General features: G+C 48.7%; 1 protein-coding gene across 3 annotated transcripts in view; it reads right to left on the reverse strand.

Moving 5' to 3' along the window:
* Nucleotides 1-12,428: 12,428 nt before the first annotated feature.
* The window catches only part of EEPD1 (endonuclease/exonuclease/phosphatase family domain containing 1), a 156,225-nt gene continuing 151,153 nt past the window's right edge, over nucleotides 12,429-17,500 (reverse strand). For all 3 annotated transcript variants that reach the window (XM_065542133.2, XM_065542132.2, XM_065542131.2), the window contains one exon: nucleotides 12,429-13,418. In XM_065542133.2, coding sequence (XP_065398205.1) covers nucleotides 13,018-13,418 — 401 coding nt within the window. In that variant the 3' untranslated portion in view covers nucleotides 12,429-13,017. The remainder of the gene's footprint in view (nucleotides 13,419-17,500) is intronic.

The raw sequence follows: 17,500 nt of genomic DNA on the forward strand, positions 1-17,500 counted from the left end.
TATTAGTCTATTCTCATGCTGCTAATAAAGACATACTTGAAACTGGGTAATTTATAAAGGAAAGAGGCTTAATGGACTCACAGTTCCACATGGCAGGAGAGGCCTCACAATCATGGTGGAAGATGAAGGAAGAGCAAAGTGATGTCTTACATGGCGGCAGGCAATAGAGTATGTGCAGGGGAACTACCTTTTATAAAACGATCAGATCTCATGAGACTTATTCTCTATCATGAGAACAGCACAGGAAAGACTTGCCCCCATAATGTATTTACCTCCCACCAGTTCCCTCCCGTGACACGTGGGAATCTTGGGAGCTACAATTCAAGATGAGATTTTGGGTGGGGACACAGCCAAACCATATCAGAGGGACAATTTTTTTTATTTTTTTGAGACGGAGTTTCGCTCTTGTTGCTCAAGCTGGAGTGCAATGGTACAATCTCAGCTCACTGCAACCTCCACCTCCTGGGTTCAAGTGATTCTGCTGCCTCAGCCTCCCGGGTAGCTAGGATTACAGGCATCCGCCACCACGCCTGGCTAATTTTTTGTATTTTTAGTTTCACCATGTTGGCCAGGCTGCTCTCAAACTCCTGACTTCAGGTGATCTGCCTTCCCTGACCTCCCAAAGTGCTAGGATTACAGGCATGGGCCACTGTGCCCAGCCTCAGAGGGACAATTTTGTCTTAAGGTACTATCCTGTTCATTTAGTAAACTTTTATGCAGAACGTGTCAAGCAGGATCTGTGCTGATTACCAGAGATCCTCTGATGAAGAGAAGAGAAGAGGCACAGAAGAAGGTTATGGCACAGCTACATTCCCGTGACCAAAAAGTGCTACAGAAAAAATGTACACTGTAGTCAGTGGGCCTGCCTGTGTGTTTGAAGCAGAGAGGAAGATCATTTGCTAAATGGTGATTGTTCACAAGATTTTATTATTGCTTTTTGCACAGGATTTTATTACTGCTTTTTGCAAGGCTTATGTTTGGAATAAAAGCACCTTCCCAGGGGAAGTAGTAGACCAGGAATGCAGTTGCTTGGGTCATCATAGGCCTGAGGGAGATCCCCTGAGACCTCCTGCAGATGCCCATGAGAGCCAACACTGTATCTTTAAGAAGATGAGCATGAAGCTGGGGTGAAGAGGAGTGTGGTGCCCTCACCCATCAGGGCAAGTAACCAGGTATAATAGTTTTCATGCTGCTGAGACTGGGCAATTTCCAAAAGAAAGAAGTTTATTGCACTTACAGTTCCACGTGGCTGGGGAGGCCTCACAATCGTGAAAGGTGAAGGTGAAAAGCACGTCTCACATGGCAGCAGATGAGAGTTTGTGCAAGGAAACTCCCCCTTATAAAACTGTCAGATCTCGTGAGACTTATTCACTACCACGAGAACAGCATGAGAAAGACCTGCCCCCATGATTCAATTACCTCCCACCAAGTCCCTCCCACAACAGATGACAATTCAAGGTGAGATTTGGGTGGAGACCCATCCAAACCACATCATTCTGCCCTGGCCTCTCCCAAATCGCATGTCCTCACATTTGAAAACCAATCCTGCCTTCCCAATAGTCCCCCAAAGTCTTATTTCAGCATTAACTCAAAAGTCCACAGTCCAAAGTCTCATCCAAGACAAGGCAAGTCCCTTCCGCCTATGAGCCTGTAAAATCAAAATCAAGTTAGTTACTTCCTAGATGCAATGGAGATACAGGCATTGGGTAAATACAGCCATTCTAAATGGGAGAAATTGGCCAAAACAAAGGGTTGACAGGCCCCATGCAAGTCTGAAATCTAGTGGGCAGTCAAATCTTAAATCTCCAAAATTATCTCCTTTGACTCCATATCTCACACCCAGGTCACACTGATGCACAAGATGGGCTCCCAAGGCCCTGGGTAGCTTCGCCCCTGTGACTTTGCAGCCCTCCACCTGGCTGCTTTCGCTAACTGGCATTGAATGTCTGCCACTTCTCTAGGTGTACAGTGCAAGCTATCAGTGGATCTACGAGTCTGGAGGATGGTAGCCCTCTTCTCACAGCTCCACTAGGTGGTGACCCACTAGGGACTCTGTTGAGGCTCCCACCCCACATTTCCCTTCTGCACTGCTGAAGCAGAGGTTCTCCATGAGGGCCCCGCCACTGCAGCATACTTCTGCCTGGGCATCCAGGCATTTTCATACATCCTCTGAAATCTAGACAGAGGTTCCCTAACCTCAATTCTTGACTTCTGTGCACCCTCAGGCTCCACACCACATAGAAGCTGCCAAGGCTTGGGGCTTCCACCATCTGAAGCAATAGGTCAAGCTGTGCCTTGGCCCCTTTTAGTCATCACTGGAGCAGCTGAGATGCAGGGCATCAAGTCTCTAGACTGCATACAGCACAGGGACCCTGGGCCCAGCCCATGAAACCATTTTTTCCTCCTAAACCTGAGGGCCTGTTATGGGAGGGGGTGCCACAAAGGTCTCTGACATGCCCTGGAGACATTTTCCCTATTGTCTTGGTGATTAACATGCAGCTCCTCGTTACTTATGCAAATTTCTGCAGCCAACCTGAATTTCTCCTCAGAAAATGGGATTTTCTTTTCTATTGCATTGTCAGGCTGCAAACTTCCCAAACTTTTATGCTGTGTTTCCCTTTTAAAACTGAATGCTGTCTGGGTGTGATGGCTCACACCTGTAATTCCAGCACTTTGGGAGACTGAGGCAGGTGGATCACCTGAAGTCAGGAGCTTGACACTAGCCTGGCCAACATGGTGAAACCCTGTCTCTACTAAAAATACAAAAAATTAGCTGGGCATGGTGGCACATACCTTTAATCCCAGCTGCTTCAGAGGCTGAAGCAGGAGAATCGCTTGAACCTGGGAGGCAGAGGTTTCAGTGAACTAAGATCGTGCCACTGCACGCCAGCCTGGGTGACAGAGTGAGACTGTGTCTTAAAAAAAAAAAAAAAAAAAAAACAAAGAAACCTAAGTCACTTCTCCAACGATTTTCTGCTTAGAAATTTATTCCACCAAATACCCTAAATAATCTCTCTCAAGTTCAAAGCTCCACAAATCTCTACGGTAGGGGCAAAATCCTGTCAGTCTCTGCTAAAACATAACAAAAGTCACCTTTGCTCCAGTTCCCAACAAATTCCTCATTTCCATCTGAGACCACCTCAGCCTGGATTTCATTGTCCATATCATTATCAGCATTTTGGTCAAAGCCATTCCACAAGTTTCTGGGGAGTTCCAAACTTTCCCACATTTTCCTGTCTTCTTCTGAGCCCTCCAAACTCTTCCAACCGCTGCCTATTACCCAGTTCCAAAGTCACTTTCACATGTTTGGGTATTTTTCAGCAGCATCCCACTGCTGGTACCAATTTACTATATTAGTCAGTTTTCACATTGCTGATTTACAGAAGAAAGAGGTTTATTGGACTTACAGTTTTATGTGGCTGGGGAGGCCTCACAGTCATGGCAGAAGGTGAAAGGCACATCTCACATGGCAGCAGACAAGAGAATAGAGCTTGTGCAAGGCAACTCCCCCTTATGAAACCATCATATCTCATAAGACACATTCACCGTCACGAGAACAGCATGGGAAAGACCTGCCCTCATGATTCAATTACCTCCCACTGATTCCCTCTGGCAACATGTGGGAATTAAAGATGAGATTTGGGTGGGGATACAGCCAAACCATATGACCAGGCTTTGAATCCAAACCTTTGTCTGCACTTTTGAAAGCCTTGTCTGCTGATACGGTTTTTATCCATTTTTGTTCACTGTAATTTTCATAGCTAAAGGAGTTAATGTCTTGAAACTCATGGCAGGATGTAAAATACCTATGCTTGTCAGTAAGTTGTGGGAGTACTTTATGAATAGGTGGAATTTCAGTGGACAATCATTTCAAGAGAGTGTGGAGTTCTCAAGATTTTTTTCCCCAACATGGGGGTGAAATAAACCTGAAAAAATCCTGTCACCATATAGATTCAAATTCTTAATATGTAATGACCAAAGGTGTAAATATCCACATTTAGATAAACCAGACATTTTGTTCTCTTGCCATTTAAAAATACCTCTATTATATTAGGAGTACTTTGCTACTTAATTACTGTTATATCTTCATTAAAATATGGTCCTACACATCAACTGACCCTCCTGAATGGAAGAAGACATTAATTCTTTTTGTCACTCATTTGTGTTGGAGATCTAATTTGCTCTTTGGTGAGATAGTTGGAGTGTTCTAGTCAGCAATTAGACATTAACAAGCAGAGGCTGGGCACGGTGGTTCATGCCTGTAATCTTAGCACTTTGGGAGGCCGAGGCAGGTGAATGGATCACTTGAGGTCAGGAGTTCAAGACCAGCCTGGCCAATATGGTGAAACCCATCTCTACTAAAAATACCAAAATTAGCTGGGGTGGTGGCATGCACCTATAATCCCAGCTACTCGGAAGGTTGAGTCAGGAGAATCACTTGAACCCAAGAGGCTGAGGTTGCAGTAAGCTGAAAGATTGCCCACCACTGCACTCCAGCCTGGGTGACAGAGTGAGACTCGGTCTCAAAATCAATCAATCAATCAATCAATCAATCAATAATAGCAAGCAAAGAACATCCTCCAGTTTTTGAGCACCAAGGGCACCAAGAATCTCTGCATGCTTCTCCACAATTCCCCACTAGAGAGAGCACTGGCTCTTTTCTTTTTCCCTTCTCCTCCCGCTCTCCTCCCTTCCAGTAGTTTATCTTTGACTGGAGGCCCCCTAAAATGCTGAATCTTGCAAGTTGACACTTGCAGCTAAATCCTAACCTAAACTCTCATTTCAAGCAAGTATAAGTGTTGTAGGAAAGATGTGTATATTTTAAAGAACCCAAGAGAAGGAGTTACTGAAGTCTCCTGCAGGCCTATTCTAAAAGGTTTCCTCCTCCATCCAATGTAAATTTCACACTGACAAATCTGTCATAAAATTCCTTGAGATGATTTGGCGTTAAAAACAATATACATGTTCTGTATATTTAGTTTGCAGTCTTGAGAAATATTTTGAGTAGTATTTCATTGTGTCCATTTGATGTAATACGTGTGTGAGAGATGAGCAATTCGAAATTCAGATCCTGCTTTATCTCACCAGCATAACTGCCTTAGACACTTCTCAGTGAATCTAGCTTTTTTCCCTGTTTGGAGAAATGAGAGACAGGAGGTATTCAGGAAAGTCACTAGAGCCTCTGGCCAAGAGAAGCTTCTCAGCTCAACAAGTAATAATGTCCCACAAACTCAGGTCCCCATTGCTTCTTTTTGTTTGTTTATTTGTTTTGAGATGGAGGCTGGCTTTGTCGAGCAGGCTGGAGTGCAGTGGTGTGATCTCGGCTCACTGCAACCTCTGCCTCTTGGGTTCAAGCGATTTTTGTGCCTCGACCTCCTGAGTAGCTGGGATTACAAGCATGTGCCACCACACCTGGCTAATTCTTCTATTTTTAGTAGAGAATAGGTTTTACCATGTTAGCCAGGCTGGTATTGAACTCCCGGCCTCGAGAGATCTGCCTGCCTCAGCCTCCCAAAGCTCTCGGATTACAGGAGTGAGGCACCGCACCCAGCCCCACTGTTTCTAGAGCGCAGGCAAGGCTGGGAAATTCACAGTTTCTAATTTTAAACCCCCCTTTGCTTAGATAAACAACAGCTTTCTAGCTTTCACCAGACCCTGGATACCTGGTAACAATGCATCCTTCAGACCCTTTAAGCCTCTGGACTGTCTTCAAATAAAATACTGGAAATTGCAGAGGTCTGTCTCCCTCTCATTCCAGCCCACCCTCCTCCAGGTACACAGACCTCCTGTAAACTGAGGTTCCTTCCCAGGGCTGTCAGGCAAACTTCTGAGGTGTTTAGGAGTTAGATATGTGACTGGCTTTATCTGGGACAATTCTACAAGACCATGAACATACTAAATGTTGACGATGAGAATGACGGCCTTTGCCTCCACAGCCTCCAGAGGCCATCTGGAAGCTGCCAATGGTGGGGACTGAGGCTGAGGCTGGCTCCTTGAAGTTTTCATCCTCTTATGCTTTCACTGCTCCTAGTTGGCAGCACGTCTTCCACTCAAGAGCCTCAACACCAAAACCACTCAGAGTCTGACTGCTTCTTGCCAGGAGACCTATGAGACTCCTCTGGGAGATAAGAATAAAAAGATCTGATTTCCAACTTCTCTGCAATTTGGTCTTCTTAGATAAGTAAATGATCAATGCTATTCAGAAAAATTCAGAAGAAAACTTCAGAGAAATTCCTAGAGCTGCAGTTGCATACCAGTTCTGTAAACAGTAAGGATCTACCCAACATCAGTCTTGTCTGGTAATGAGATTAGTGAAAAAATCCTCACTGCCAGCTCCATTAGGACAGTGAAGCCAAGGACTTAAGACTTTCAACAAAATAGCCAGAGTAACAATAGTTCTGCTGTTATCTATCTGTCAACTTCAATCCTACACTTTTTCAGCTGCCTGGCTGATCTCTGACATAGGGCCAGGTAGCTATCACCCACCCTTGCTACTGAAAGAATCCCTTACCGAGCCACTGAAAGCCACACCAAAATTCCAAGTAAATAAACCACCACAGTTCTTGACATTTAGTCAGCCCCGTCTCTATCGTCTTTAGTATTATTTCTGGTAGGTTCAAACTGGGCATGGTGGTACGTTCCCAGCTACTTGGGAGGTTGAGGTGGGAGGATCATTTGAGCTTAGGAGTTTGAGGACAGCTTAGGCAAGATAGTGAGACCTCATTTCTGGAAAGAAAATAACACACACACACACACACACACACACACACACATATATGGTAGCACCTTGTTTTAACCAACTCCCTCCACATCAGTATTTCTCTAAGTATAAGCCTCAGAGCATGGCCCCAATTCAACTGGGCCACAGGCCAGGCCTAGTCAGTTTCATCATCAGACTCTGGATTAGGGCTTAGGAATCCACATGTCAGGAAGCCCCACGGGTGATTCTTCCAGGTACCTACATGTGAGGACCACTGCCCCGGGAGAAATTCTCCTTGCTGGTTATCATGAAGGAAACTGGAGGCCTGGGGAATTGCCCCCCATCACTCAGCAAGTCTAGTGGTATCGAGGGCCTAGTCCTTGGGTTTCTGATTCTGTCCTTGGGCTTTTAGAGTCAGGGAATGGGGAAGATTCATAGTCCAGAACATTCATAGGATCCCTTCATGCACAGAACAGGTATGGCGCCCACTTGCCAAGAGGTAAAGCATCTCTGGAATTTCTATTTTAAAATGCCACTTCCAGGTGTCTCAGAATCCCAAGCAAAGAGATTACCACACAATACACAGCAGGCCTGGGGCTGGAGCAGGTCACTCTTTTCTGGCTCTGTCCAAAGTAGCCGGTGCTACTGCAGCCACAACCCCAACCAATCACACTCACGCCTCATCACTGGAGTCCTTCCTTAGTGCGCCTCACCTTGAGCATTGATCCTTTAAGTAAATAATTCATCATGATGAAAGTCAGCAAGACACTGAGGTAATTGTGTCTTCCATCACTGACTATGGATCGGAATTCAGCTGGCGAAGCAGACACTATATTAGGCACTCTCAGAACCAAAAGCACCAAGCGAAGCCTGCCTTATGTGGTTTGACCCCAGAGCTCAGGAAAACAGAAGCAGGTAGGAAATCCTTTCCATGGCCTTTTATCTCTCTCCCTTCTTCCTCCTCCCCAGGCCACCTGGAAGGAGGGAGTCAGTGAACCATCTCCTCTTTTCCTGCTGCTCTCTTTAGCAGGCCTTTGAACTTCACTGTCCTTTTCCACATTGGTGCAGACCCAAGTTTTCCACATTACCAAGTCCAGCCTGGCCACACAGGCACACAGATCCGAGAAAAAGAGGGTGCCCCCCTCCATCCCTACCCTCCTGGAGGGATAAAGGCAGAAATAGGAGACACCCCTGGGAAGCAAGAGCAAGGCCCCAGGGTGCCTTGGACAGGACCTCACCTTTGCCTTTGAAGTTTATCCTGGCTATCGCAGGGTGCAGCTGTACTCCTGGCCTGCAGTGGCCTGGTGGCCTGACCACCCCTGAACCTCTGCCATCTACTTTCTGCCACCTGTGTGTTTCTGGGGCAAAACCAAGCTCTCAGGTCAACCTCAGCTACTCAGACTTCTAAGCAGTTTCCAGAAAGCAGGAAGCTGCAGGAAATGCTCCCTAGACTGTCTCATTTGCATGAGCTCTGTCCACCTTTGTCAAGGACATTTGTTTTCCGTGACCCTCCTTCCAATCTGACTTCACTTTCATTATCACCCACCCACTGCACTCACTCCTTAGCTCAGTAAAACTCGAGTCCCTAATGCCCTCCCAACAATAATTTAATTAAATACTTTGTCGCAATGGAAGTCAGCAGGGTGCTTGGGAATAGCATCTTCCATCACTGACTACTGGAACTTGGCCAGCTAAGCAGACACCAAAACCAGAAGCTGCAGGGCAAGCCTGCCTTATGTGGTTTGACCCTGAAGGTCAGGGTTGCCCCTACTGCCACTGGTGGCCTCTCTCATGCCCAGCAAACTCCTTCCAACAAGGGTCCCCTTGCCTATTTTTCAGTGGTGGTTTAAACTCTGTGCCCCTACTTCTGATGGAGCCCTGACATCTGAATTCGTCCCCCTGTATGGTGTTGGCTCCCACAAAGGGGCCTCCTCATTCTTGCCTGGGGGCCGTCCACCTGTGGACACTGCTCAGCTCTGCACTGCAGCCAGGATTGAAAGACGTCCTCCAGACTGTAGAAAATCGCCCCTATCCCCAGGGCACGTTCTGCATTTCTCAGTGCCATCCTGCCCACAGATTTGGGTGGTCTGGGAACTCCCCAAACCTTTCCATCCACATTGCACTCCTGTCTTCTTCCCTAGACACACTTGGCCACCACTGAAGATAATGATGGTGGTAATGATTTCATGCCAAACACATTTCATTTCATCTTTATGACAGTATTACAAGGTAGTAGACATACCTCCATTTTTCAGGTAAAGAAACAGGCTCACACCTTGATTTTGGACTCCCTGCCTCCAGAACCATGGGTGAATAAATTTCTCAAGTTGTAAGCCACCCACCCGCTCCCAACTGCCTGGGCAGTTGACCTACAGGCACCCAAGTTCCACTTGTCCAAAACAGGGATCAACATCTTCTCCCCAAACCTGGCTCTTTTCCTGGATTTATTTTTTATTTTTATTTTTAAACCTAACAAAGATCAACTTCTTAGAAACCTGAAGCTGGTCAGGATGGAGGCAGAACTCAAACCCATGCCCTTGTGACACTCAACAGTATCCCAATAGCCTGCCTCTGCGCTCGCTCTCCAGTCCCTCAGTCCTTTCTCTGAGACGAGAGTGACCACCCCGGCCCCCACCAGCTCTACTAACACCTTGGCCGAAGGAGCACATAATAATGTGCCAGCAACGAGAGCCATCCCCCATCCCTGCCTCGATACCTGCCCCGCTCCTGCACCACGGCTGCAGGCCCCCTCCTCTACCTGTTCCTACTCCCACACAAGCCTGCAATGCTCCCCAGGGCTGCAGAACCACCTCAACATCCTTAGCCTGCCTTGGAAGAGCTGGCCTGTGGCGCCTGTCAGTCTCCTCTCCATATCTCGTCCTAAGCTCCTGCCAGGAGCAGCCACATCACCGCTGTCCTCCCTTCACACCCCAGCCCTCTTGGTCCCCTCTTCCGGGGATGCCATCTGCCACTCACCCTGTGAAGTCCTGGCTCAAGAGGACCTTTCCCAGGAAAGCTCCTCAGACGCGCCTCCAGCTGATCGGGTTCTCTCTCCTTCCTCAGGTTCACACAGTACTCTTCATCTCGGCTGCAAACGTTTTTCTGTGTTTGTTCTTGATTATGAGCCTCTCCCCTGAACTGTTCAAAATCAGGCCGCTAGTGTCGGAGCCGAGTTGGAATCCTGACTTTGTCGCCTCCTGGCGGCGAGGCCCGGGTACTGGTTACTTACCTGTCTGAGTTTTGGTTTCCTTTTCTGCACCACGGGGCTGAGGTGAGGTTTAAGGGGCCTTGCCAGGTGTGTGGTGCTGACAAGGCTGGCAGTGAGCACCTGTTCACTTCGGTGCCCTCCCCACCTCTTTTCCATCTGCTGGACACCCCGCCCTCAAATATGGGTTCTTGTAGACCCTGTGGGTAGTGCGGGGCTCTTCTCTGAGAGAGACAAACATCTCTGGGGCCTGGCAACTGGGAAAGGGACTGATTGTCAGGCAGGAGGTGGCACTCAGAGGCTGGGCCCCCACCTGTAACCCCAACACTTTGGGAGGCCAAGATAGGAGAAGTGCTTGAGCCCAGAAGGTCAAGACCAGCCTGGGCAACATACGGAGACCCCATTTCTACAAAAACTGGGGGAAAAAAACAACCTGTGTGGTGGTGAGTGCCTGTGGTCTCACCAGCTACTTGGGAGGCTGAGGTGGGAGGATTACTTGAGCCCAGGAGGTCAAGACCAGGCTGGGCAACACAGGGAGACCCTGTTTCTATAAACTGGGGGAAAAAATTAACTGGTATGGTGGTGTGTACTTGTGATCTCGTCAGCTACTTGGGAGGCTGAGGTGGAGGACTGGTTCAGCCCAGGAGGTCGAGGCTGCAGTAAGCCATGCTTGCACCACTGAACTGCAGCCTGGGAAACGGAGTAAGACCCTGTCGCATAAACAGTGGCACTCAGATGACAGCCCTAGACAGGCAGGAGGACTCATCGCTGTCCACTTCTGGGCCTCACTCAGAGTGAGCCCTCGTTGTCCAGTTCTACTGAAGGTCCTCCCAGGAGGCAGGGGCTGCTGCCGTCTGCCAGGTAGGGCCAGGCAGGGAGACCACCCATCTGTTCCCACAAGCTGAGCGTGAGAACGCTCCACCTTGTAGGTCACATAAAGCTGCTTTCATGATTCCCTGGGGCTGTTTCTTCTTTGCTCTCCTTAAGTCTCGGGTAAAGGCTGGGCTACCTGCTCCAGCCAGGCCTAGCTGTGCTGCGGACAGGAGTGTTCCGCGTGGGAAGGTGAGTGCCCTGTGGCCACAGCAGGAACGAGACTCTGGGCAGATGGCTGGGCTGGCCTGCTCAGGCCCTCTCAGCCGAGGAGAACCAATCCCAGGCATCCCCAGCCTGGAGGCTCAGGGTTCAATTTCATTAAGGCAGGGGTGGTAGAAGGGGCAGTGGCAGGGCTCAGACCTGTAATCCCAGTACTTCGGGAGGCCGAGGCGGGTGGATCACTTGAGGTCAGGAGTTCAAGACCAGCCTGGCCAACATGGTGAAACCCTGTCTCTACTAAAAATACAACAATTAGCCAGGAGTGGTGACAGGCGCTTGTAATCCCAGCTACTCGGGAGGCTGAGGCAGCAGAATGGCTTGAACACAGGAGGCAGAGGTTGCAGTGAGCTGAGATGGCACCACTGCACTTCAGCCTGGGCAACAAGAGGGAAACTCCATCTCAAAAAATAACAAAATAAATTTCATTAAGGGGACCCATGGTTTTCTTACATGTGACAGAAGATGGAGGGATGAATTGTTTTGCCTGGCTCTTGGGTGAGGCTTTTCTGAGCCGGGAGAGAAAGAAGTTTCCCTTTGACCTGGTGGGTGCTCAGACTCCTCCTGGCCACATCTTTAGCGGAGACTCACGGAGAGGAGAACACGGAATACAAGAGGATCCCACTCCAGCCTGGCTAGCAGCTTCCCGTCCAGGCTTGCGCAGCTGCAGGAGCGCTGCACTGGAGACACGTATGACCCAGACCAGGGAGGGGTGGCCCTGGAAGGCAGGGATCTTCCTGCTTCCTCTCCCCCAGCCCCACCCCCAGGGCCTATCCTGGTGGGTGCCCAATGGGTGATTAACACACAAAAAGCAACCCAGGGCTTTAAAATAGCCCTTTCTTCTTTTCTCTCTGGGACTTTTAATTTACCCTCCAAATACGTACATTTTACCCTCCAAATACATACATTTTAATGTTCCCCTTTGAGAATTAAACACTGAATTCCTTTTGGTGATTCTTTCCAGGGACTGGCATAAAGGGAAGGAATTACAGAGGCAAATCCCTCGCACACACGCCCACCCCTAACTGCGAGCACGCTGGCACCTTGGTCTACAGGGAAATGTAGTACTTGCTGATTCCTTTAAAAAGTATAAATTTGGGCCAGGCGCAGTGGCTCATGCCTATAATCCCAGCACTTTGGGAGGCCAAGGCTGGTGGATCACCTGAGGTCAAGAGTTTGAGACCATCCTGGTCAACATGGTGAAAGCCCATCTCTACTAAAAATACAAAAAAATTAGCCAGGCATGGTGGCGCATGCCTGTAATCCCAGCTACTCGGGAGGCTGAGGCAGGAGAATTGCTTGAACCCAGGAAGTGGAAGTTGCAGTGAGCCAAGATTGTGCCACTGCACTCCAGCCTGAGCAACAGAGCAAAAACTCCACTTCAAAAAAAAAAGTATCAATTTTATTTATACTTTAAGTAAATATAAGCATGTATTCCTTTAAAAAGTGTGTTTTATTATTTTTTGTGTCTCGGGCTTTTTATTATTTATGCATTGTATTAATTGTGCTGTGAAACATTTCAAACATACACAAAAGTAGAAAGAAGTGTATTATGAACCCCTGTGTTCCCTTGACCCAGGTTCAACAACTATCTACGTTTTGCAAATTTAAGTGGATTTCTAACTCTACTCAATCCTCTCATATTTCCCATGCAGGGGAAGGGGGAAGAGATAGACCATCTGTTTATTAACTAATCCTGAAGATTCTAGAAAACTTGCACTTCTAATTCTGTTTTATGAAACCTCCTGCCTTCCGGGCTGAGGAAGGGCAGGCCCAGGCTGCAGGGCCCGGGAGGAGAGGCCGCTAACGGGGAGGAGGAAGCTGGAAGCCCTGGAGCTCCACCATTCATTCCCGGAGCGGAGTGCTCTGCTGTGGCGAGGCTCCGCCATTTCTCAGTCTGGGCTGGAACTGAGCCTTTCAAGGGCTAAAGGTACCCACCATGAGCCAAGCGAGGATGCCTCTTTCACAGCTTCGCTCAGCTCTTACTCTTCGGAGAGGCTGAAGTTCCTCCGCTGTCTCCTCTCTACCCAACCAGCAGAGCCGTCCTGCGCTGCAGCCAGCTTGTCTCACCCTTCCACAGAGGCTGCTCCTGCCCTGGGTGCAGGCGCTGACTGAGAAGGCCCAGGAGGCAGGAGCCCAGGGCCGCCGAGGGTGCTAAGCCATCAGCAATTTTCCAGATGGCTGCTGCCTGGCATGATTTGAGACATCTTCCCTGATTCCACTTAGGAAAAACGCCAGACACCTGCGGCTGGGCCCAGGGGTGTGGGAAGGGCCCTTGGGCTGACCCGGAGGAAGTTGCCTGAGGGTCGTTCTGATAACTTCTGAAGAAGGGAGTGGTGCCTGGGGCTCTGCTTGGGTAAGTCACCGCCTTCAGGATCTGTTGGGGGGAGACCAGTGTCCCAGCCTCTCTCTCAAGACAGCTCCCTAAGGAAAGATGAGATAAGAAGGGAGATGAGACAGGAAGGAGCTGGAGCAGCAGCACCCCCAGGGGAGGAAGGGGCCTACAGGCTGTAAGGTGAAGGGAAGTCAGTTCAGTCCTTTTTTCCTTAACTCAGCTTTGTGCTTGTGATTATATTATTTCCTTTCTGATTATCAAATTGATGCTTTCACATTCATTGCAGAAAATTAAGAATATATTTAAGAATGAAAACAAAAATGCTCCTTTGTTTTACACACACACACACACCCCCAGAGGGAGGGAGGGAGAGGGGGAGGGGGGGGGAGGGGAGAGAGAGAGAGAGAGAGAGAGAGAGAGGGAGAGAGAGAAAAATAGAGTAAAAGTATGGGCTAAGAAAAGTATGGGCTGAGAACTCTGGCTTTAGCCAGGCGTGGTGGCTCACACCTGTAAACCCAGCACTTTAGGAGGCCAAGGCAGACTGATCACCTGAGGTCAGGAATTGAAGACCAGCCTGGCCAACATGGTGAAACCCCGTCTCTACTAAAAATATGTAAATTAGCCGGGCATGGTGCTGTGCACCTGTAGTCCCAGCTACTGGGGAGGCTGAGGCAAGGGAATTGCTTGGACCTGGGAGGCAGAGGTTGCGGTGAGTTGAGATTGTGCTACTGCATTCCAGCCTGGGTGACAGAACGAGACTCTGTCTCAAAAAACAAACAAACAAACAAACAAACAAAAAATCCACGGGCTTTGGAGTTAGGCTGTTTTCAGCTCCCACCTCCACTACTGGCTTCTGGAAAATTGTTCATCTCTGAGCCCTGGAACCCTGGGTACTAAGCCATGTTTCATTGGATTGTCTGGAGAACTATATGAGAAATATTCATAAAGTTTCTAATATAACTTCTGGCCCTAATAAGCCCTTGATAAATACCAATTCTAATGTGGCTGACAAATTCTTTGAAAAATTTCAATTTGCATTCATTGTCCACCTAAGAGATGGTCCCTGCTCCACTGGAAGGCAATCAGCTAGCAAGATGCCACCTCCACCCAGTCATCCTCACACAGGGGACTCACTGTGGTCAGCAGAGAAATGAAAGGACAGTGACTTGAGGCCAAACCAAAGTGTTTCTCCAGGATGCAGTGTTGATCTGCAGTTTTCCCACAAGCTTGGGCCATACCTCATTCATCCCCAGAGTCTCTGGGGACAGTCCTGGGAACTGGCCTTCCCAGGAGGGCCACGAGCTTCCGCCAGCCCAGTTCTCCAGGATGGGGCCAGAACAGCACCTGCCCGTGGTGGCGCTGCCTTTCACTGGGGCCTTTGCTGTGGTCCTGCCTTGCCCCTTCCTAGTATCATTGTCTGCCTGGGTGTGTCCATGTCTGCGTGTCTGTCTGTCTCTCTGGCCCAGCTCCTAGTCTAGTGTCTGATCTGATTGGTTAGTGGTAAGTGTCTTATGGCTGTCAAAGACACAACCTCACCCCTGCTTAGAACAATGCCTGACCCACTACAGATGATAAAGAACTTTTTTTTTTTGGAGGTTGAGTCTCGCTCTGTCACCCAGGCCAGAGTGCAATGGCGTGATATCGGCTCATTGCAATCTCTGCTGCCTGGGTTCAAGTGATTCTCCTGCCTCAGCCTCCCGAGTAGCTGGGATTACAAGCCCAGCACCACATCTGGCTAATTTTTGTGTTTTTAGTGGAGGAAAGGTTTCACCATGTTGGCCAGGCTGGTCTTGAACTTGTGACCTCAGGTGACCCTCCCACCTTTGCCTCCCAAAGTACTGGGATTACAGGCATGAGCCACCACACCCGGCTGATAAGGAACTATTTTTTAATGTGGATGGATGGAACCATCGTAAATTATTCTTACAACTACATCTGGTTTCTGTGCAGCAAGAATGTCTCTGCAATCTGTATGACAACAGCTAAGTTGGTGAGGGACAGAAGTAAAGCCACTGGGAGGTGGCCAGACAGAGAACAGGGTTCAGCTTGCAGAGGTTTAAAAGGCACATTTCTGGAAAGGCTTGCAAGCCCTACAGTACCCAGGTGAACCTCTGACGCTGCAGGCTTCTATTGATAACCCGTTCTTGTTATCTATCAATTTATGTAATTCGTACTTGTTTATATTTTCTTTTTTTTGAGACGGAGTCTCGCTCTGTCCCCCAGGCTGGAGTGCCGTGGTGCAATCTCAGCTCACTGCTAGCTCTGCCTCCCAGGTTCAGGCCATTCTCCTGCCTCAGCCTCCCTGGTAGCTGGGACTACAGGTGCCCAGGCGCCTGCCACCGCGCCCGGCTAAGTTTTTGTATTTTTAGTAGAGACGGGGTTTCACCGTGGTCTCGATCTCCTGACCTCGTGATCCACCTGCCTCGGCCTCCCAAAGTGCTGGGATTACGAGCGTGAGCCACCGCGCCCGGCCCTATATTTTCAATCAGGGTTTGGAAGAGGGAGGAGGAAGGTGGGAGTGGGTGGTAATCATGGTAGAAGAAATGTGTTCTGGAAATAAGCCCTGAGGTGAGTGAAGGCACACTTGCCTCAAACAATTGAAGGTCTATGACATGCCTGGCTCTGTGCTTGGATCTTTGGAGAGTGAGGTTGAACTAGGACGTGGTCACTAGTGTACAAAAGGGCTTCCTAACCTCTGCACTATTGACAATTGGGGCCAGACTTGTTGGAGGAGCAGGGGCTGTCTGCATTATAAGATGTTAGCAGCATCCCTGGGCTCTACCCACTAGGTGCCAGTGGCACCATCACCCCAGCTGTGACAACCAACAATGTCTCTAGACATTGCGAAATGCACCTCTCCCCATTGGAAACCACTTGGACCTCCATCTGATGTTAAGTAACAAGGCAAGACAGCAAGCAAATAAGTGCCAAGGAAATCCCGTGGACGTTTAGGACCACTGGAGTCGAGGCAGGCTGGGAACCGGCATGGGATGGAGCGGTTGCAGAAGACCCTGGAGGTGGAGGTTGGGGCAGGGATTGGGAAGGGTTTCTGGGATTCCAGTGGATAGAAGATTTTAGGCAGGAGGGAAAGCACAGGCTCAGGGTCAGCAATGAGGAAGGGTGCTAGAAGGGCAGTCAAGACTCTGAACTGACTGTAGAAGACGGTACTTGTTTTCATTTTAAAATAACAGAATTCATGCTTTAAAAATCGCAAGGCTCAATGAGGAGACTGGGCTTCTCCCTCAGTATAGTTTGGCAGTTTGTATGGTTTCCAGACTTTGTTCATATAAGCTGATAGGCTCTGTCTTTCCAGACTGAAGCATCTCTATCCTCTGGTTTCTTCCCAGCTATGGAGGAGCTGGGTCTCCACCCATGTTTTACACTGAAGAACCAAGCCCTGGTCTTGGTGATGTGCTGGTAAATGTTTAACAACGGGCTCTCAGTGGAAAGTGTTCCGATTTGTAGCCTTTGTCAATCTCCATGGCGTAAATTCTCCCACCAAGGGCAAGGCCAAGTTACCAATAACTAACAGCTGGCTGGCAAAATTCCTGAAAATTGAACAATCAGCTCCTACGAGAAAGTAGGGGGAGCTGACTCCAGCCCACCTCTGCCTGCGTGGTTCTCTATGAGTCCTGTGAAGAACTTTATTTTTTTAGCAGCTCAAAAAAAAGTCTTACATATTTATTACTGAGCCAAACCGCAAGTTCAGAGCATAGGAACAAAGAGAAAATTCCTTTCTGTAATAAAATATGTTGAACTGTCCCGATAGTGGTGATGTTTTTGGCTTCATGAGGTCAGACACTAGGGATCTTGCTACCGCATTCGTATGTGTACATCTCAGACCCAGTTCCTAAGAGGCCCAGCTTGGTTCTGCTCCAACGTCTCTCCTTGGAGTTGTACCTGATGGTTTTTGCCATCACAGCTCAGTGAAGCCTGGAACTCACAGACTCAAGCAATCCTCCTGCCTCTGCCTCCCGAATAGCTGGGACTCCAGGTGTGCACCACCACATCCGGCCAGTACCTGGCTTTATTACCAGTTTTTATCTGAATCCACTGGGGAATGGGACAGTTTTGTTTTTGTTTCTTGGCCAGGAATTGCTTAATCCTGAAAGTCTTGTGAGAAGACATGGTAGGAACAGGGCCGAAAGCACATGGCACAATGGTGGAGCAC

Source organism: Macaca fascicularis, chromosome 3 (assembly GCF_037993035.2).
Source record: "Macaca fascicularis isolate 582-1 chromosome 3, T2T-MFA8v1.1".
Taxonomy (NCBI): Eukaryota; Metazoa; Chordata; class Mammalia; order Primates; family Cercopithecidae; genus Macaca; species Macaca fascicularis.